The 22,665-nt window shown below is 46.6% G+C and overlaps 1 protein-coding gene across 1 annotated transcript in view; it reads left to right on the forward strand.

Moving 5' to 3' along the window:
- Nucleotides 1-3,541: 3,541 nt before the first annotated feature.
- LOC148816970 (Golgi apparatus protein 1-like) overlaps nucleotides 3,542-22,665 on the forward strand; it is a 37,386-nt gene continuing 18,262 nt past the window's right edge. The window contains exons 1-2 of the mRNA XM_088939291.1: nucleotides 3,542-4,055; nucleotides 21,970-21,999. Of these exons, the coding sequence (XP_088795417.1) occupies nucleotides 3,738-4,055; nucleotides 21,970-21,999 (348 nt within the window). The 5' untranslated portion in view covers nucleotides 3,542-3,737. The remainder of the gene's footprint in view (nucleotides 4,056-21,969; nucleotides 22,000-22,665) is intronic.

Here is a 22,665-nt window from a genome sequence, read left to right on the forward strand (position 1 = left end):
ATAGCCAGGCACAACAGCTGGTCCAACACTGGATCTGGATTGTGTTTAATGCTGAACTTTATTGTAAAGGTTTTCCAAGCCAGAGAAGGGTTTTGTCTTTTGCAGGTCCTATACAACCCCCCTCCACCCTGTACAAGTAAAGGCAATCCCTCCTGACCTCCAGATGCTGTTTGTTTCAAACTGACATTGTCGGAACTCCCCACCACACCAAACAAGAGAAAACTGAAAGACTTCTAGGAATTCAAATGTGGGGGTTACCTTTTCTCTTTGCTTTATGTATTTACATTTATTTCAGAATGCTTTGGTCTGTCTTGCTAAATGAAAGTTCTGTGCTGGTATAGATAAATATTTTCACTAAAATCTAGATTTATTTAGTGTGGCTTATGATAATCACAGGTAGAGGATTTAAAATTGTTGCACTTCACAGCAATAAAACACTCTCGGACTCGGGGGGCAATGAGTAGTTTTACACTGGGAGCCAGTGAAGACTCGTTGACTGCTGATTACTGTCAAGTCAGACGAATAAGAGCTGAGCTGAAACAGGAACATGCAGACACTGAGGCTACAGGGATCGGGACTAGAAACCCCACACGGGTCTCACGGGTGTAAAAGAGTGGAGTACGGTTTGCCCACAGGGAAATCCAGCCCTTGTAACTCAATCTGAGCCGGGCATCCAGGTTTCCAAAAGCAGGCCTTGCACAAGCAACGTGTCTTACCAGGCAAGAAAAGCTGGCTTCTTAAGGAGTGTCCCACTGTATTTTAAACATCAACCTGTAGTTAAAATGTAACCCTCTGTGAAATGTCCCTGTTTTTGGATTGTCTTGGAAAAGTAGGAGTCCAGTGATTGCAGTTTCTTACCATTATTCCTTCCAAAGGTCTTGTTTCTATTTTTTTCTTTTGGCATGGTGCAGAGGATGAATTCTCCTTTGAAAAGCCACTGACTAGGAGTGGCAGGTACACTCCTCTTGCAGACATTGGAGTTTGGAACAAACAACAAGAAATAGATACTGTATATTGAATTTACACTGGACATTGAGTTACTTCAAAATGTTGTGACATCAATTTTTTAACTCTTTTTTCAAGCACTTTTTAACGGAGTTGTTTGGCACAGTCTCGCCAAAAGGAGCGCTAGATTATCTCGATAACAAATAATTCTGTTTTGACGAAATGCTACAGTATCCATTTGTCTATTTTCTAACTGTTTCATCCTATTCAGGGTCAGGAGGAGCAATAGGTGCAAGACTGGACACACCCTGGACAGGAGCGCCAGCCCATCACAGCGCACACACACGCACACACTCACACCAGCACCAGCCCATCACAACGCACACACAGGCACAAACATGCACACACTCACACCAGCCCATCACAACGCACACACAGGCACAAACATGCACACACTCACACCAGCGCCAGCCCATCACAGCGCACACACACGCACACACTCACACCAGCGCCAGCCCATCACAGCGCACACACACGCACACACTCACACCAGTGCCAGCCCATCACAACGCACACACAGGCACAAACACGCACACACTCACACCAGCGCCACTGCACCACCGTGTTGCCCAAAATGCTACTCTAAATATAAATCTTTTTGTTTTATAATTTTAAATATTTTTAAAAGAAACTCTGAATATTTTTAAACCGCTTCTGCTCACTACACTGTGAGTGAAACGAATGTGTAGGTTTTCTGTAAATCTTTCTCAGTGCTGCTTTGGGGACAGATCCTCATCATTTAAGTCAGCAGGCCCAATCAAACTCCTGAATTTAAACCTAGATGTGCAGCAAATCACATTATCTAATGCAAATGTTGGCTATTGGCAAAAAAACAAATGCCAAAAACAGATGTTAAAGCTTCTCAAAGCTACTCCGTAAGTAAAATAAAACCTGACAACAGCAGGAGAGTGTTGGTTTCTGCATTACCAGTGTTTAATGTGAATGATTCTCTGATTGCATCAGGGAACAGTCTCTCAGGACCCCAAGGGTGAATAATTGATTGATAAAATTTCAAAGCAATATTGTACCACTGGTAGAGCCACAAATATAAGTACGACCTGCGCAACTCCCACTACTTTGTGACTTCCTGTGGGCCTGTTTTTGTATTGTCTTTTTCTTTATTTTCATTAGAATATTCAAAGCATCGCAAATGGCTGCAGCCCAAGAAGGAAATTTAACAATGCTCGTTGCGCTGTTTGATGAAGGCAACAATAACAATCCGAAGGTCCTAGTCACCGTACTAGAGGAAGGTCTTGTGGATGTCTGACAGGTCACACGTAGTCAACCAAATTGGTCAAACAGGCTCACTTACTGCACATAAACGAAGAAAGGGTATCTTGTAGGTGTCTGCTGATTGTCCAACACATGCTGGTGCGGAAGACTGGCCCTGGTTGTGTGTGTGCGTGCCTGTGATGGACCGGCGTCCTGTCCGGGCTGCTCCATGCCTGGGGCCTGTTACTTGCAGGGACAGGCTCCAGCTCTGCTGCCAACCTCAGCTGGAAGACATGGTTAGGAAATGGATAAATGGGTAACTGCTGTCTTGTCCTGTATGTCAGAGGCCACTCGACTGTGAATGCAGGAGTAAGACAGCGTGTGTATATTTCCAGTGTGTTGAGGGAAGGGCGTGCGTTTCTCAGTGAGAGCTGCAGTAATAAGGTATCGGGTCTGCAGACCTTTCTACCCACCTGCTGCAGAGGGACTGGTAATCTAAAAGACCTACACCTGCCTGGATCGCTTCCACGCCTGATGAATTTTTATGTGGTGAAACAGACCCGCGTTGTCCAGCAATTGACTTTGGTCCATATACCCTTGACGGGAGCTCAGAGTAAAAGTGGAAAATCCTCTTAGCAGCGTTATGTGGCATCACCACACAGGAAACAAACCCCTCTCTCGATGTCTAGTCAGAACCACAATGATCGAAATTAAAACAGCCGTAGTTCGCCTGTTTGATAATCCTTCTCAGTACAATTAATCGGTAAAGGTTCAGCGTAGCAGAAATGGACCGTTACTTTTTTTTGGTGAGCATTTAGAAATCAAAATCTTTACCGCATTTCACAATTTGTTCAAAGGGTTCTCTCCTTTTTTACGGTGAACGTGTCTGAATAGCCAATGCAATCGTGCGAAAGAAATTGAAAACAAACTTAAAAAATAGTTTTATTTTTTTTTAATATTGCCGATGGCACTGGCTGTTCAGGCACGTTCACTATATAAAAAAAGAGAACCCTTTGAACAAATTGTAAAATAGAATTTACTAGGGCTTCGAAATAAGGCAAAATTCTTATATTTCCCCAACTATCAATGCACTTGAGACACATTTTTCTCTGCTACAACATCAGAACTGATCTCAAAGCTAATACAACGGGCTCCAAACCAGATAAATATCTTATTCCCGGGGTCGTTTAAGTTTATGGGTTTACTGTCACCGGTTAACTGTAACGTCAGTAGCTGACGTTGCGTGTGTTGTGGTTTTTTTTTTTATTTTAAGGAGAAAAAAAATAAGAACGACTACTACTACTAGGCCCGTCCCTCGTAGTATAACAACTAATTTAATGTTTTTGACAGCCGAGACCGCTGGCAGCCCAATTAGCCGTCGGTTTCGGGCTCCCGCGGTGCCGGCCCGTCCGTGCGGGGGTCGGGGAGGAGGGAGCGGGGTGGGCCGGCCCACACCGCGCACGCCGACGCTTTAAACAGGAGTGGCGTACCGCCGTCCTGCTGTAGCTATTTCCCCGAAGATGGCGGCGTGTAGACGTGTTCAGCTGCTCCTACTGCTGATGCCCGCCTTGCTGGCTCTGTCCGCCTCCCGGGACGCCCGGCAGGGGGGCAATCCGATGGTCGTCCCCGGCGGCGTCCCCCTGGGCGGCCAGAACCCCGGCGGGCTGCCGAACCCGGGCGGTGTGGGCCTCGGAGCCCCGGCCGCGCAGCCCCGCCGGGCGACCGGCTGGAAGCTGGCCGAGGAGGAGGCCTGCCGGGAGGACCTGACCCGGCTCTGCCCCAAGCACACCTGGAGCAACAACCTGGCCGTGCTGGAGTGCCTGCAGGACCGCAAGGAGGTGAGGCGGCGGCGGCGGCGGCGGAGGCGGGGGGACCTGCGGGCCGGCAGGCAGGGTGTTGCCTGCAGGGAGATGGGGGGGACTGGGTGGCTGGTGTGGATGCGACAGGGGCGGCACTCGCAGACGGACACGCACACCACCCCCGCCGGGGACTGCAGGGCCGGCCGGGCTCGGCGACATGCCGTGCGATACGAGCCCCCCGCTGGAGAGAGACGCCACAGTCCTGCGTGTTAAGGGGGCTGCTGCATGCGTGTCTTTGTCACGGTGGTGTGGACAGTGTGGGGAGACCCGTGGGTCCGTCACCGTCGGATACGGGTCCTTGCACGACCAGTGGCCAGTATCAACTGATACTCACGAGTTGCACCGACAGCAAGGTGCCGTGTTCATAATGAACGAGCAGTTCAATGGCCAGCAGTTCAAGACGTCTGCGTGTGCCGCCCAGTTTGTGAATCTTTTAAATTGCATGTTTAAATGGCATTGCTGAGCTTCTTTCTCAGCACCGAGGCGTGCTGTTACAGTGAGGCTGAGTTTCAGAGATTGCTCGTCCACGATAGTATACGTGTCCTCCCTGGACGAAGGTTTGCAGGATTGTACAGCGCCTGTTAAGAGGAGTTGTTGCATTTCCCTGCCAGAGAGGAACATAAACTGAGCCGGGTCTGAGTCTCTTGCCTCCTTTTGTGTATTTGTGTGCTTGTAACTGGCGTGAAGCACCTGGGTTTTCTGCAGTGCTGTAACCTAGCTGAGGGGGGGTGAAGTTTGGAGACCGTGTTTCGTCACGCTGTTGAACGGTGCTACTGCTGGAAGAAAGTAAAAATAATAACTTCAATAAGAAGTGTACAGTTCAGACTAAAGGGGAGGAGGGGCATCAAACGTCTAAGTTTGTTATGCGCTTGAAATCCTTTTTGAGAGGGAAAGGAGTATGCAAACAAAGACTGACATTAAAGCCTTTTTCACTTTTACTCATGAAACTTGCTTGGTGTTTTCCTCGCAAGAAAGCGCTTCAGCGGCGTTTCTAGGGCACGGCGTTGAGCTTCTGTTTTTTGGGGGGGGATTGACCACAGAGATGCATAGGTTGCGTGCCACATTTCGCGAGTGGGGCATGACGTGTCGTTTAGTTGTCGTCCCACGGCGCCGCGGGTGGGGTTTTTACTGTCCACGGCCCAAGCGTGTTCACTTTGCGAAAAGACTCGAGTTTAAGGGACGGAGTTGGGGGGGGGTGGAAACCGTGAAAAGCAAGCAAGCAACGGGCTTGAGAACAGGATGTCGGTTGTTTTTTTTTTAACATCTGGCAACTCGAATGGCCTTCAACGGCCAACTTCTGCAGTCAATAACCTTACAGCTTAGCAAGGTGGCCGAGTTGTTTCGCCGACTGACGCAGCTTGCAACGACCGTAAATTCAGGGTGAGGTGTGCAGCTGGTGCACCGGCGAATCGACAAAAGGTCGCAGTTGGCAAAGCACGACACGACGAGCCGCCTCGGCTCATGGGGACCCTGCCTCTCACCTCAAGTCCTCGTTGTGAACCACAGGGAGAGAGGAAATCCTGTTTCGTCTCCTTCCTCCGGGTTACTAAGGTAATGGCTGCTGACTGCCGCTTCAGAGACAGCGCAGCAGCCAGCACAGGGGCCGGAAAATGCCATTTATATCTATATATTAAAAAAAAAACACAGGCTGGCAATAGACCAAGGCAGCGGTCCCAAGAAATATTTTGCCCCCGCTATTTTTTTTTCCCTGCGAGACGTGTACGAGGCGTCACGCGTTCAGGGCAGTAAAAAAAAAAAACCCACAAGAAGTCGCCTTGAAAGCTTTTGCGTCTTTTATTTAAAACAAAATCGCCGACTTCGGTGGAGCAGGCAGTTTAAACGGTTCCCCTCGTGGTGTTTTTAAACCAGGGTGTGTGTTGCGTTTTGGGACCAGTTGCTAACCTTGTTGTTGCTTGTTGTATGCGGCGTAGAAATGCTTCCTCGTTGTCTCTCTCCCTCTGAAGATGCAACTGTTTTTTTTGTAAAGACCGTTCGACCGTCACACGTGTGATGAAGTGACTTGTTAAAAAATAAAATACATTGTCCCTACACTGGCTACGTAGTGGTTACAATATCGCCATCTGCTTCTAAAAGTAAATGTGGAGGGAAGATTGGCACTCTCATTCTGACAGTGTTAAGGATACAATCAGGAAGCTTTATAAACTTGTAAAGCAGTGTGATTGAGTATTATAGCCGTTCAGCACCAATCAGCAGAAATGCTGCAACATTATTCTGCCTTTTCTGGGGTTTTTACACGTACATTACCATCAACACGCCTGGTGCGTGCTGATTAAACCCTGTTCTGCCTCCTGTAACATTCGCCCTGAAGCGCTGCAAAGGAATGGCAAAGATTAGGTTCTGAAGCTAATTTCTGTTTTGACATGGAAGGATCAGACTGGTGCTGTTGTAAAACGGGGATGTATACCGTGCTGCAGGAGAGCAGAGCTTGCTGTGAGGTGGCTCTGTGTATTCTTAGGAAATTAGCGTATTCTTCTGCATTTTCATTAATTTAAGGTAGAGCCTTAAGTTATGGTTTTAAGTTACAAGCAGGTTTCTGCTCCGTTGTCTGTAACGGTCGGATGCAGTCTTCTTATTCTTTTGTTCTGTGTCAAGCAGAAAGGCGGAGGTCTGTTCTTAGAAAGTGAATGAAACCAATAAATTCTGTGCCTCGTACCATTCTGCCCGGGTTGTTGGCCTCTTGGACTCTTCTGGAGCTGGCGACTCTAGAGGGATATTGGGAAGAGGGGCGGTAGATATTCCATAGAAATAACACGGTGGTCTGTCACAGTGGCTCGCTCTCCTCTTCCTCCTTGTCCACCCTGTCCTTTGTCAGTAGAACAAAATGGCTCTTTCAAGAAGGAGACTGCAAGGAGTGTGTGAGTGGTTATCGGCATTGGGGTGCACATTCAGCAAAGACAAAGGTCTTCTCCTGATGGACGCTGTCAGTGTGGAAGTGGGTCTTGAGTTCGTTTTCACGATGCCTGATGGTTTCTTTAGTCATTTGGAGGCTGTGATTAACTTCCAACCCTCAGCTGTGTTTACGCTCCAGCACTGTGACATTAAATGGGACCGATTTGAGGGTAATTGATATCATTAACCAGAATGTTCCCACTACTATGGAGGACCCTGCTCTTAACCCTGCCATTAAGTTGTCGGGTTGCTGGGTAGCTGTTTTAAGTACAGTTGTGAACACTACTGTTCACAAAAAAAGAGAACGAAACCGGAAATTCACTTGCAGAAACTTTATGGTGCTTCCAACTAACTTTTGTTATCAATCATTGATTGTTTGTTTTAATTTTTTGGGGTCTAAAGTGTACCTCTTAAAAATGTTTAAGATTTGCATCTCCATTGCTTTTCATATTTATTAAACTGTAATCCGAGACCGTTTCCAAACAGTAATGCCGCTTCTGTTGAAACAGGCGGGCTTTCAGCATAAAGTGTCTAAATGTATGCAAATGGAGTGAAATGATTTGACTAGATCATGTCAAAACTGCCTCTGTTCTTCTGGGAGTCTGCTTGTGCTGTGCAGTAGCTTCCTCGTTTGCTGGGTGGAGAGTGGTTTTGATTTAGCTTTCTGGCCCAGTAGGTGCTGGAACCTGCCTAATTTAACTGCTCTAGTTTAAAATTAAACATCTTTTTCAGAATCATCTTCTTCTTTTTTTTGATTGAGGTGTACCAGTTCCGCATCGAGCTGAGCTTTTTGGCTCAGCTCTTCACACAGACTTGGTGTTCAGCCTGTTTGTGCTGTCCGTTCTTGAACAGCTGCTGCAGGGCTGCTCTCAACTGAGGGACGTGGGCTGTTCCAGTTCTCGTGCTGTTGACCTGGAGAGAACAGGTTGGAACTCTTCCTTCAAGGAGAAGAGCACAGCATTAGGGACGCCTTTTGTAACGATATCACTTATGCAGAGCTTTATAAGTATTCGCCTGTCCCAGAAATGTGCTGCTTTTACATGACCTGCAATGGCTAATCTCCTTTCATGTCTTCTGAAACACTTGTGGTTTTCACACTTGATGGATATCAGTATGCCTTGGTGGAAACCAGACTTAGTCATCCGAGTGTGCAAAAACACCCCTTGCTGTGGCTAAAATCTTACTATGCCAGCCTCTAGGAAATGGGGCCATGAGTATGACTGCAATTATCTTATTATTTAATGGAGAATCTCAACACCCGTGCCAGTCTTGTGTAGTTAGTGACGCGTCTAAATCCTGGTGTGCAGCAACCTCAGACCGTCTACTGTCCCGTGCCTTTGATGACCTGGTCCCACACTCCAGCCTGTTCCCCGCAGGGCTCCGTGTTGCCTGAAATCCACAGCCTCTGCTAAAATGCCGAATCGCTGGCCTGTTCAGGCCGGGGCTGGTGTCTTTCTCTGTACCTCGTGACAGGACAAGCAGCAGCCTCTGACCAAACTAACCTAGCTCTGAAGTTCACAGAGCGTGTGAGCTGGCTCACCCAGGGTGTGTAGTTTTTATTGCCATAACTTGAATGAAATTATTAATTCGAGGGGTACAGCTTATGTGCAGAGTCAGGGCAATAATTGGAACTAGAAATAAACCACGGCCTGCTAATGATGTACTGTAGAATCCTCAGTCACAGTTAATAACTTGTTACATGACGGGTTATAGCCTTTTCTTTTAGTGTGCGAATGTCTACATAGACAATTGTACTTCTGTTTTTAGAAAGTCACCTTGGAAGATGGGATCAGAATATTTTTCATGGTAAAAATAAGAAACCGTTGTTCTGGTCACCCTTTGTGCTTGCCTGGCAAACCCTTATTTCTCCGTAGGTCAGCAGTAAGGAATTCATGCCTTTTGGTCTGGTTACTGTTCACCAGAGTCCTTCTGGGTTCTGTAGTCAAGGTCTCGGTCACTAGTATATTAAGAGGAACTTGGTAACAGCTTCTGCTGTTAGGTCTCAGCAGGATCGGCTTGTGGTGAGGTCTTGCAGGAGATCCTCAGCGCCTTAGAGTGCTTCCTCGATAATGGCAGCGCTGCAGTCCATGTGCTAATTGCATCTTGAAAGGTGGCCTGTTGGACTTATTTCAGCCATGAGTTTATTTGGGGGGACAGAGTGAAAGGGATTACATACTGCACAAATATCCCTTGCATTTTGTCCAGGCCTGTCTTTACATACCGAAATGAAATGTTTGTCCTGAATGATCAGTGGGCGAGCACTCAGCGGTAAAGGCCAGTGAGTTTTTTTTTTTCTCCTTTGGTGCTGATTACAGGGGCTTCACCTCTCTCCACCAGCAGCTGATGGCTGTGTAAAAAGGCAGACATGCTGTGTGCTGATACTGAAGAGCCCTTTTCCTGAGGCTGCAGGGCAACACTTTGAAGAGTTAATTATTCTCTTGGCGTGGGCAGGCTAAGTCTTTTTTTTCCCTCTTTTTCTCTCTGGTCACTGTTCCTTTTTTGGTTGCTGGCTATTTGGCAGTGGCTGGCTGTTTTTAGGCCTGTGGTCTTCCTTAAATCGCTTTTTAAAACAATCAAAACAAACTTACAATGCTGCAAAATTCAAGAAATCCCATTACGGGACTGCAGCAGTAAAGTCTAAAAGATACAAAAGCTGCTTTCTGGCTTCAGGCAATTCTGGTCTTATGACCTAAACAGCTGGAAACATTTATAAAGGTTTCATGAACATGGTACTCAATTTGCCCTTTATGTAACTTCTTCCTGCATTTCTGGGCAAAGCTAAAAAGAGTGTATGATGGGCATTATCTTGGACCTACATTGGACTCCAGTCCAGTTCAGATGTATTTTGGTTTAACACTACATGTTGTCCCGGTCTGCCCGGTGGTGTGGTGGTTACAGCTGCTGGCTCACAGCAGGGTCCAGAATAAGGGTCCGTGCAGGCAGGGGTGCGTTCTATGTGGAGCTTGCATGTTGTTTGGGTGTCCTCTTTCTGGGTACACTGGTTTCCTCCCAGTATGCCAGTGACCCACTGGGCTGCAGTCCTGCCCTGTGCCTCCCAAGTTACCCTCTCGCGTCCTTTCTGTAAGGATGAATGGTTACCCATCCACAGATCTGGCTTTTATTTATGTTTAAACAATTTACTGATGAGAAGATATTCTGAAGAAACATTTCAGTGGCCTGGCCAGAGCAGATTTTAGATAAAGGTTGGTTTTGGTCCTGTTCGTAGCAACATTACTGTTAGTTATGTTTTTGTATCGTCACGGATACTTGTGGGTTGTTTGGCTGGCAGTGAGCTGAAGGCGTTGGTCAGGAGTGACCGTTGTGCGTCGACACCCCAGTGTCCTCATGGCAGTATAGTTGGGGAAGTGGCATGTACTGACCCATAGGAATGGGTCTTCATGCTGTTCCGAAAGAATCGGCTTTTTGGGGTACATGCAGAGGAAAGGTTTCCTTGAACGCACGAAGTATAAAGAAAAAACGTTCCCACCTGAGAGACACATGGCAGCTCTCCTGTGTCTAAAGCCCCACTCCACCGCAGATCAGGTCGAGTGCTGAGAGGTTACGTCTGAACTTCAGGACAGATTGTTTTGTGTATAGTATGGAATGTAGTTGTGACACCACAGTCCGTACCCCCTACTCTAACACATAGTACTGTGTGATCTTTTAATAACCATGTAGCCAGAAACTTGATTTAACATCTCATCAAGCATTCTGACATGTTTAATTTTGGAGTTTTAAGAGCACACTCTAGAGCATAATCTGGCACTTTACAGCAGCTCTCCTTTATTACTCTACTCCTGGAAGGTCTTTTAGTTTTTTATTGCTTTCCAGAATCTAAGTGCATGCTTTCTAAACGCCAGCTCTCAAAGTGTGTGGTATATGGTAGAAAGATTGATTTATAGGAATCCTGTTTGTCCTGCCTTTTCGCAGCGAGTCTTCATCTCATCCACAGGCATCTGTGAAGTCTGAACGGATTGCTCTGCCAGTCCTGTGATCCTCTTCTGCCTGCCTTGTGGTCTCTTGCATAATTTTAATTAATCGATCCACTGAAGGGGAACTAATTCATCTTCAGGCTCAAACGGTGTATTTATTCATTTATTTAAGCCTGATTAACTGCACCTGTCTATTGTCCTGCTGGTTTTAACTGGTAATTGATCAAATGGTTTTATTTGTGGCCAAGGCAATTTCCTCTCACCTCCTGAAGACAGGAGAAACCTTAGGTCCATTTCTTCAAATGCGGGTTTGTTGGAGTGTTCTCATCAGTATCTTGCTCGTGTGTTGATTTTTTTTGCTTACTGCCGTTTGCTGTTTGATACAGACTGCAGCGGGGCTTGGCAGTGCTCTCACAAGCCCTCAGTGCTCCGATCTCTGTTCGGGAGTCATCTCGTGTCCTGCACAGGTGTGGTGACCAGGGGGTGTCCTCACCAGTCTCCCACTGGGCAGGTTCCAGTCCACTCCTAACACTGACCCACAGCTCTGCACTCGTGGGCTGGGAAGGCTGTCTCGCGCACACTCTCGGATGGGCAAATCCTCACAGATGGGCGCCATTCTGTTTGTCTGTGAAACTGTGCCCTAACATGCTCATCCACCAACAAAACACTGCAATAACCGTATGCTTTCATGATTTCCATGCAAACTTCCTCTCGACTGTGGATCTGGAAATGTGGGAGTGCTTTTGTTTGATCTTGGTAGTGCAGTGTGAAGGGAATTGCACAAATCACTATAAAATGGAGATTTCTTGCATCTAACAACACGCATTTGCTGTTTTATGTGTTAGGTTAAGTGGGCCGGAAGGCAGTGGTTGCTTAGAATTTTTCATTTTATAGTGTTTGACTCTGAACGGTGAGCCTTATAAAATGTTCAGTGGTAGATGCCACCACCAGAAACTGTTATAATATGAATGAAATCAACGTAGCTCACTTTTGAGCTGTGCTTTATGCAATATATATATATATTTAACCTAATACTATAAGTGTTATCTTAAGTCTTTCTGTATTTAAACAGTCTGTTAGTAAGGGTTTTTAATCCTCACTATTACTGATTGCATACAGTCACATGGATACAAATTCTATCAATTTCAAAATTCAGATAAGGTGTATCGGATTGTAGTAAGTGTTGCTGTATTCGCCACTCTTATCACCCATCAAACTTGATAAAGCGATATGATGTATTTAAGAGGGTAACGACGGCTCTCATCGTTGGGGGGGGTGACTAATTGAAATAAGGACCTCTTATGTAATTAAACTACCTGTTGACCTCAAACATTCTGAACTTTGGAAAAAGTATTGAGAGAATTTTGTAAACATGGGGTGTATTCACCATGTGTTGAGCCCTGTGACTGTGGGGGACTGTCTGGAAATTTCTCAGACGCAATAAAATAGCACATTGGTCGTGGTGTATCTTCACAACAGCTGTCCCAGTCCTGTTCCTGAAGGACCTGTTGTATGCAAATTTTCCAGGTCTCTAAAGCAACTGGAAGAATTTGACAAGTGGACCAGTTAAGTCACTAATGAACTGATTGAAGTCATTAACAGCCCATCTGCACTGAAGATCAGTGTCTCTACAGGTTCTCCAGGACCAGAATTGGGGGCACCTGCTTCACAGTTTAAATCGCAGGTAGTCAAATGTAGTTAGTAATTGTTCTATGCCTGCAAATTAAATTGTTTCTGAAGATAATGTATTAAGGATTAACTGGGACAAAGTCTTGGAGTGGAAATGGCAAAGTTCACGTTCACTACCCCTGACCTCTGTCCTTACTTGTGTGTAATTCTGAAGCTGAAGGATCACCTAAGAGAAATGTTCATTTTACACTTACACATATGTGTGATGACAAATGCCCACAACTCAGTTTTGTTTTTAGAAAACTGGCGTGAGTCTTCTGTGACCATGTTCTAAGTCCCAAGTGCAAAAATGGGCTGGACTGCCCTTGGGTTGCGGTTTAAATCAGACTTGAACTGTACCTGACAAACTTGAGTTGCAAAACCAGTAAATTAAGCTTTCTGTAACTGTGCAGACCTGTCCAGCGCGTGTGAGGTCTTGAGAAGGAGCAGGAGAGGCTGGTCTGGTGTGTTCTGCAGAGGGGCTTTGGCTATTGCATGTTACTGTGCCAAGGCTGCAGCAGTCACTTGAAAGCAGTATTTTTGTATGTGCCCTTGGTTTGGATGCACTGAGACATGTAGTTATATATTTTCCAAACATTATAGTGCTCTAGTGCTTAATCTTTTACAATTTCAGTACTTGCTCTCATGACTTTGTGAACTTTGCAATTACTGAACATCACACTCATATCACGTAACCCCTACCAAAAGTGTTTATCAGTGTTTAAATATTTAAATGATTCTAAGTTGATGTGGGTATGTTTGAAAGTTGCTGACTGGCGTCCTCTCATTGCGGGAATAAAAAGTGGAGGGTGCTCTTCAAGTTGACATCGGTGCGAGTCCGTGTTGCTGGATTGTACAGAATTCTTATAAAATTTCCTATTGGTGATGAGGAGAGAATGATCATGCAGACACATTTATAATCAGCAGGCAGTTCTTAAAAGGGCTGATTAAATTTCACCTTGTGGCCCAATCAAGGAGAAAAAGCCCTCTTTGCATTCTCTATACTGTAGAGTACACTAGGCTGGAGTGGCTTAAACCTGTTTTAAACAGCTTTGCATGGTGGAATGGTAGAATTGTCTTTTCTTCCCAGCAAAATTGCTCCAATTCATTAGGGACAGATGGGCTGTAATTGTCAAGTCCCACCATGGTTTTTATGTGGGATTAAAGTCATAACTTTGACTGGGCTGCTCAAGCGTATTCCTTGGCAGTGTGGCATTATTATACTGAAATGTAAACCTTTGAATAAAACTGTAAGAAAACCCATGTTAGGTGATCATTGCATGAAGCAACATGATGGTCAATTGTTTTTCAACCCTTTCACTGTCGCAGTTTGGACATTCCCACTGTCATGTGGGTTCCTGGTTTTTGCTTTTAATGTTGGCCTCACTTGCCTTTCCTTATGTGTATGCCTGCCCTTTTACCTTTGCCCTCTTCATAAGGTCATAAATACAGGAGTTGGTAGGTCCCTCTTGGAGAGTAAGAGGTCTCCAGCCACCTTGAGCTTAAGCAAAAGCAGGCTTCAGGGTGTCATTTTTTCCACTCTCAAACCTTTTCATTACAGGAGAAGAAAGCTGACTCAGTCGAACGTCTCTTATGGTGACCTCTATCTGGCTGGCTGTGCTAGCTGGGTCTTGTGCTGAATGAAAATGCAGGCCTTCACCTCTGCCCCTTGAGAAGTGGCTCATGGCAGAGCCTAGTCTTCAGGAGAGCTGGCCAAGAGCCGGTTGATGGGGGAGGCCAGGCTTAACTAATTGGAGGCTTTATCACAAAAGGGGCTTAACATCTTCATTTCATTGTGGCCCCATAACTGTTTGGGGGATTGCCGTGTTCAGATGACTGGTGCATAATAGGATTAGGACTAAATTTGCCAGTCTCATTGTTTTGGGCCAATTGTTGTTTTTCTGGTATTCAACTGATTTGTCATCTCAGATTACTCGGCAATTAAAACTGGGTTTCTGCCAGTCTGCAATGGATTCCCCAGTGCCCCCTGTTACATGGGAATTTTGGGAATGGGAAGGGTGAAAGCAGAGGAAGGCAGGTGCCTGTGAAGTTCCCGTTTCTCAGGACAGCCTGGAGACTGTGGCTGTTGGTGATTGACACCTGCAACATGGCCCATGCTGTAGTTCTGTAGGTTCACTTGCTCTGTGCACTAAGCTGTTGTGACTGTTGTAATTTCTGGAGATCGAGAAGTCCTGGCTGGAGAATCGTGGGTGGAAAATTCTGTAGCATCTTGGCTCTTCGGTAGACAAGTTTTGGCATCAAGTCGTCCAGAAGTTTTCTTGGCTTAATTTCCGGTTCACTCCACCCTGTTGGTTTTCTTTCTCCTCCCATCTCGTTCCTGAAGTGTGCTTGCTTTCCAGCTGTAGTACTGGCAGAGCGAGTCAGAGGAGAATCCCAGCCAGGCCTTTCTGCAGTGTCGGGTGCATTTGGAAGAGAGTTGTAACATCACTGTAGTGTCTCTTTGCAAAACGTCTACTTAACGCTGATACCTCCCTATTAGTGTGACGTGCGACTTTATCACACTGACAGGTTGACAACATGGGGTCTCTTTCAGGCCAGAAGAGGATGAATCAGATAGCAGTTACATTTTTATGTAAGAAGGTAACCTCAGTGCTTTTTAGTCCACCACCTGGAGGTGGAGTTTTACGTATATGAGATTAAATGTCTGCCACAAGGAGAACAGGACGTAAGTTTCATGTTATTTTTATTTGCTGTAAAATGTCGGTGGGAAGAACGAGTTCAGGTAGAATATTACCGTGTTACTGGGTCAGAAGGAAGTGTTTTTCATTGAAGCTGTATCGGCCCTTCATTATGCAACAACTTTGAAAGAACTGTTTCATGACTGTTGTTGGTGTTTCAAGGTTGTTCAATAATATTAAATACCCCATGGTGCTGTTTTTTATTAACTTTTCATAAGTCTGATCTCTCTGAATTCCAGTGGCTGTGGATTAAACGTTAACTTTAAATGTTGCAGTTTACCACTGTATCATAGGTGGTAATATGCAGGTGTATTAAAATGGACCTGGACATGGGTACTATATAGATGAATGACAAAGTGCTGGAGCTTAGATGGCTTTGGAGCTAGAAAACCGAAGTAGAGGTGCTTTTACTCCACTGGGCAGTCAAACCTGTTATGGTAACATGTTTCCTCTAGTTTTGCGGGTTTGGTGCATTTAATTCCCTGAACCAAAGTCTGTCTTGGATTGCTTCCACAGCACCAGGGAAAGGACATGTAGCATCCTAGGCGTGTACACACAGGAGGCTTTCAGTTTGCCTGTGAGCATTTGTGTTTGCAGGGCTGTAACCCTTAGGTTTGGATACAGACTCTTTGGTTGTGAAAGAGTTGGGGAGAAGGCAAAGATGTATAGCCTGGTAGAAAACTCCTGTGCGTGCGTGCTAGACTTGATCTCTCTAGTCTTGGGGAGGAGGGAGGGAGCTGGGGTTCCCCTCTCTCTCCCCACCTCGGCCACCATCGCACATGTCTGGGGTCCGCTCTGGGGTTTAAACGGCTGCCCCCTCTGCAGGCAGGCAGGAGTCCGTGTGTACGGGCGTGAGCCAGCAAAGTGTCTCTCTGGGCTCAGGCGGTGCCGGGACACGGCCGGACTCTCCCGCGGGAGTGGGGCTAGAGCTGGAGCTGCAGGAGGTCTGTCCGCTTTCCACTGTTCCACCGGGAGCCATGCCTTCTTCATGATCATTGCTTTCTAGCCGTCTGCACAGCGGACATTCGCGGGTATTCTATCCGTACTTGTGACGTTCCGTGTAGCGCGGTAAGCAGAAGTGAGGGAGAGGACATGCTGGCAGGGTTAACTGGGAAAGCAGGCTGGGCATCCCATCCTGGCAGGGGTCCCACCTGATTGGAGCGGGCTCACCGTGACCCTGTGCGGGATGAAGCAGTCCGGGAGAAAGGGTTAGGATTACACTGTCGTATACAGCGCCAGCATCGTAGCGTTTTTTAAAATGCCTGTGGAGCGGTAGTATAAGAAAAGAGTAAAAGGGTTTACAGCTTACTTGGTTTGAATTACTCCTGCACCTCGGGTTAGAATTCGCTTGTCTTTGTTTTCAGGATATAGTGCCTGAATCTCAGTTTAGGATGTGATGTTGCTGCATTTGTGTGAAAACGTTTCCTCTGCCTATGTGGGTTCTCCACATTGAGTCACTGCTCTTTTTATTAAAAACAAAGGTGCCCATTTCCTGCCCCCACTGGAGGTAGGTAAGGTGTTGATGCATTGAGCTTCATTCTCTTGGAGTCCTTTGACACTTGAGGCCATCTGAATCTAGCAGTGTTGTTGGATTAATCATTGTTTAGTTCATCTAATTAAAGTTATTTCAGATTTGAGCTATATGTCCTAATTTCAGAACTATTGTGGTTATAAGAAAGCTGTAAAAGGTGGTGTGCACTTTGTGGTTAATTGATCATTGAACTTTGATCTGATGCATTCTTTTGTGGTCCTGCTAACGTGCACTTGAGGCACAGCACTGTGATCTGGCAGTGACAGGCTGGTATCTTAAGTTGGCACAAGGATGCACTGGCAGATGGGAGCAGAGGAAGAAGGCACTTCTGAACTGCTGTCTATACCTGCTGCTAGAAACCTTTTGTCGTTCTTAAGGAGCAGGAAGTGCCCGGAATTATAAAGCCTGGTGTGAGATCAGATTCCCTCTCGCTTTCCGAGGTTCACTTGACACCTTGCCCCCCAGGCGCACTGTGTTCCTCCTGGGAGGTTGATGCAGGGCTTTGTCTCCGTGTGCACGAAGCTTTGATTTCCTGCCAGCGTACCTGCAGCACGCCTCCGATTCTCATGGCCTGCTGCCACAGCCGCTCCCCTGTCAGTCATTCGGGACTGAAGCCCGGTTCAGCCGATCCTCTGGTATATCTGCCTAGCCAGAACCATTACAGCCCGTGCCATTTCAAGATATTTATACCAGTGGGAGATCCGCGCTTCTGTTTTAACAGCTGGTTAAGTTTTCATGTCTGTATGAATACTTGGTTCTCGAGCTGTTTAAAGACTCAAAATGAACAGGATCTGGATAGTTGTCGATTTTTCTGAAAGGAAGCCTTCCTTTCCCTCGCATGAAGGTGGGGATACCTTTCTTAGAAAATGACTCAAGGTAGAACTAGTCTGCACATTAAGGATGCACGGCTTTTATAAATCTTTCAGAGGGCTGGACTCTAATTAATGAACTAGATTAACGCTGCTGAAGAGGGGGGCAGCCTTTTGTGTTGTGATTTAAGCAGATCACCATCGATTTCCTATAGACAAAGCCTCCTTGCAGCCAAGCTTCTGCTGTCTGCAGGGTGAGTCCTGTCATAATTGAGGCTTTAAAGGCAGTTCAGCCTGCTTGTGCATGACCATGGAAACGGGGCTGACCTCCTCTGCTACCTGGGCCATAGAGAGGTAACTGAGACCACCTCGGTGTCACGCCAGTCATGCACAGCAAGCAGGATGTTTTTCATTTGTTCATTGCGTCTCTTATTTGCAAGGCCGGAGATCGGCTCAAGGACGTTGCAGTTTTCCTGATGTGACTCAGTGTTTGCTCTTGGCAGCCTGAAAGCTCCCTTCTGCAAAGCCAGCTCTGTCACTGTTCCTGTGAAATCTGAAGGCATTTGACCACAGATCAACACAGGACGAGCTGTTTGCTCTCTGGACTGGAAAGATGAGACTAACAGGCAAGAGGCAAACTTAGTGTCTTGTTAAAGATCAGAGAAGCTCCGTTGAGGAAATCTGAAATAAATGAACTGTGGTTGACTTTCTCATTAATGTTTTATTTTTGATTAATGGTTGATTTTCTCATGAACACAAGAAAAGAGCCTGAAAGCTTCGGTTTGTCTTTCTTAAATGTTAGAATTGCTGGCCACTGCTTTTTTTACACTCCCTTAATTCTGAGATTGTCGCTAAATTTGAAAATGATTCTTAACGGGTAGCGGGTGGTTTAAAACCCTGGTGTGCTTGCTGTATTCTGTTTCACTCTTAATGTGAGTCAAGTGAAGGAGGACTTGCAACCTTTCACGCTTTTGGAAATACTGAGATCCATTAAAAATGCAGTGTATTGGAACCAATAGCACTTGTTTGTAATGATTCTGGGTGTGATAACTCTGTTTTGTTGCTCATCATGAAATAAGCATTCCAGGATCAATGGTATGAAGTGCAGGACTGCTTTCTGCTCTTGTTGAGGTGTGCAGGTTGCCAAGACTCCCCGAGACTTGATGTATCTGCAGGGTGTCAGTCCAGGCCTTAAAATGAGGCGGGTTCATATTTCTCCCTGTCATTCCGTGTCTTACATGCCCAGAGAAGCTGATGTGGATGGGAGCGTGCCGATTTGTACTCCTGCCAGCCAGCTGTGCGTTTCTGTGGGGCTCCAGAGTCCGGGAAGCTGTAGCCACGAAGACCAGTGGGTGTGCTTGCATGTGGAGAGTCTTTGTTGAAGGGGGTGGTGATGGCGTGTGGGCTACAAAGGAACACGGAGGGGTTAATTCAGCACTGGAAAAAAAAAGTAAAGGTTTATTCCCTGCTGAAAAAAGGGGGGGAAAAAAAGAAACAACGTTTCGGCTGTGGAGCCTTGACACTTCAAGAAGGCTCCACAGCCGAAATGTTTCGTTTCCTCTCTTTTTGTCAGCAGGGAATACAGCTTGACTTGTTCCCTTGCAGCCTTATGTATGCGGACACAGCTACCTACTTGAACTACTGAAAACGATACCACTGCATTTTTCACTTTTCGGTGTGGAATTAACCTCCCCCTGTGACTTTTAAGACCAATTGACTGCAGTGTCTAGTTTGTGGAGTTCACTTCACTGCTGATTTGGGGGACAGAGAACAATGAGTTATCTGTGGTAGGGCATGGGAGGGATTTTTTTTTAAGAATACCTTTGAGCACCAATGAATGTCGCTATGTGGTTTTTAACAGCCATTAGCTGGAAGGTGGGGCTTTTACCAAGCACTTGGTGTCGAGCTGTGTTGTTCCCTTTGGTTGGTGTCTTTCCAGGGAAGTGACTGTTGGTAATGGGTGTAAAGCCATTCTCTGTTACTGCTTACAGCGGTTGGGGGATAAAACACTTTTCCCTCCCCTATCCTGGCGATCTGTTTTTTGAATCCTTGTGGTGCAGGTGTTTAATACAGGGCTCCTGCCACTGAAGGAGACTCCATGTACTACAGCAGTGACTGGAGCAGACTGGGCCTGGAGCCAAGTAATGATTAGTTCTGTCTGTCCAAGTACATCAACACAGCAGACCTGCGGTGATGGGCTGGCCTCAGTATCATGTAGATGTCTGTTATTACTGGACAGAAGAGCTGCAGCATGTCCGGATTGTCAAATCGTTTTCTGCCCTAAGTTTTAAGTGTATCAGTTGTAGCACAGTCCCCTCAGGCTTTGATGGCTGCTGAAATTGAGAGTGGCTGGTGTGCAGAAGCTTCTGCCAGCTGTTCTGCGGACAATTGGTCATCAACTCCAATATGGAGACCAATAATCCACATTTACCAGGGTTCTGCAAGTTTTCTGCAAATGTCAGCATGTCAGTTTTTGCTAACCTGCTTCTGAGAGTAAAGCTGCATATCGGCTCCAGCTGATGCGGTATCTACATTACCGCGCTTTTTTTTCTGACTGAACGCCTGTATGTCATCAGGGCCAGGTACCTGCCAGGCTTTCAGGAGGAGGGATCTGTCTGTACTTTTTACTGTACTGGTCTCCTGTTTCTTGTCCCAGTAGGAGAAGTCCTTGTTGGTGACAAGCCACTTGAGGAGGTTGAACTCCCCAGCAACTCTCTCTTCTCTTTAGAGCCTTTGAGGATGAGGCGTTGCTCATGCAGAAAACCTGAAAGAGCACCTTTGGCTGTGGTGGGTCCAGAAGTGTGCCTGTGCCCAGACTTCCTGCCCTTTTTTTTGTCCTGATCAGACATCTTGCTGTTGTGACTCTAATCAAATCCCAGATCATTTTTTTTTCCAGTTCTTGAAGGAAGTCTGTACTGCCTCGTTCTCGGAAAGTCATTCCTCTCTGCTCGTCCCAAGACCACCCCAACGGGGAGGGAGGTAATGGAAAATGCAGTTTGTAGTGACCACACAGTTCAAAGAAGCAAGAGATGGCAGATGGCTCAGGGTGAGACCAAGCACACCTCTTTGGCTTGGACTGGAGCCCTAGTCTCTAAAATAAGAGTGGAAAAGGGGGTGAGATTGAAGGATTTTTAATCCCTACCTCGGGTTTGCGGGTCGAGGCTGTACAGGGTGCGTTAGAGCTGAGCAGAGGACAAGGCAGCCCAGAGCTGGGTTATTGATCGTGAGAGGGGATTATGGCAATGATGCGATTTGCATGAATCAATTTTGTGTTCGCCCTTCGAGTTTCCCGGCATGTGTGCTTGATTGGTATTAGTTCAGTGATTCAGACAGTGTCCCTGAGCCTGCATCACACCCCCCGTCCTTTAGGCTTCCTGGGGTGCCCTCCCTTTCTCAAATCCCCATGACTTTGTGAGTGTGACCGTGATTGCAGTTTTTTTTTAATGCCAGGTGGAGTTTTGAGTTACCTCATGACAGCACTGTTAATCCAGGTGTGATCGGTATGCCTGCAGACCCTGTGCTGTGCCACCCTTGCCTTAAAGAGAAGTGCTTCAGTTCCACACGAGACTGGGCTGCACCAATGAGGTTGATTCAGGGGTCCTGGAAGTCGCCAGCCCTTGTTTTCTGAGGTCTCGTTTTTGCGTCTGTTCGTTCTGCGCGTGCTCCTGCAGGACATGGCGGATGTGAGCTTTCTTCCTTTTGTGCCAAGCCGTGGTTGCCGAAGGCCTGCTGTGATCAGCTGGTTGTTGCAGACGAAGGTCGGTGGTAAGCCCCTCTGGAATGAGCGGATTGGCTGTTCAGAAACCTGCCTGGACTGTGGCGCCAGTCAGAGCTGAGGCGCTGTGGGCCCGGTTGTGTCAAACAAGGCCGAAGGGATTGACTCTGCCAGTGGCTCTGCTGGGGGGGGTGGGGGTTTCTGTGAAAGGATGGTAGGAATTTGTTTGCCTGTCCAGTTAATGGGTGCTAGCTGAGTCCCGCCCCTGTGTTCAGCCCTTCAGTATGGCGATTCCCTTCAGGAGGAGCGTGCCTGCCGGGGCACTCGCCCTGGGCTCCCTGCTGGTTTGGAGATGTGCCCCCCCCCCCCCCTCCCTGGCCGGGGTGTAGACGTGTGCTGAGGCTGTCCGGCTCCGAGCAGGATGGGTTTGTGTAACGCAGGTGCCTGTAGCAGCGGGAAAAGCTTTGCACACAATGGTTATTAAACCTGCGCGTGTAGGAATAAAGAAATGTCGCCCCTCTTGTTTTAGAGAACCCTAATTACCCCCTCAGTTGAAAACTGTTAAGAGAAGCTCACCTGGTGTTTTTCTACTTGAACTGACTGATTTTTTTTCTTTTCTCCCCTGACAGGATTCGGAGATTGCTGCAGACTGCAACCATGTAAGTAGTGCTTCTCCCCTTCATCTCTCTCTCCTCTGGACCCCGATTGTCCGGCAGAGAGGCGGTGTCTTCGGCTCCCGCGTGCTCGGGGTCTTGTTCTGCTCTGGGGCGTCGGAGCCCCTTGTCTCAAGCGGGGGTTGAGCAGAGACCTTTCAGAGTGCAGTAAGGTCAAAGTCTGCTGCCTGTCCCGTTTCTCCTGAGCACGGTACTTTTAAATGAATCAAATGCTTCATCTGCATAAATTGTTTTCCTTCTCAAGCTGTTTTGGGTCTGTAATCCCCCACCTAATAGGCCTTGGAGTCTAATATGCCTTTAAATCATTAGGTTATAACAATGGGAGTAAGACTAAGCATTTTAATATGAATATTTCATTGAAATGAAATATTAGTGCCTTCCCTTCTTGACAATTTAATATCTGTATTCTGAATAAGAAGCAGTAATACCCCAGCCATGCCTTTTGATTATTCTAAAATGCAAGATCAGTTTTGGATTTCAGTGTAGTGTACATTTTAAAATAGTCGGTTGTTGGAAAAAATAGGGTAGGTGAGGTGTTTAAGTTTTATTGCTTTTTAACCTTTGGGAGCACAGTGTGGGCGAATGGGTCTGAAATTACCAGCAGTGTCTTGCAGGTTTATTAGGAAGCTTTCTTTGAATGTTTGCTTATCA

The sequence above is a fragment of the Atractosteus spatula genome, chromosome 21, assembly GCF_055471065.1.
Source record: "Atractosteus spatula isolate fAtrSpa1 chromosome 21, fAtrSpa1.hap1, whole genome shotgun sequence".
NCBI classification, from domain to species: domain Eukaryota; kingdom Metazoa; phylum Chordata; class Actinopteri; order Semionotiformes; family Lepisosteidae; genus Atractosteus; species Atractosteus spatula.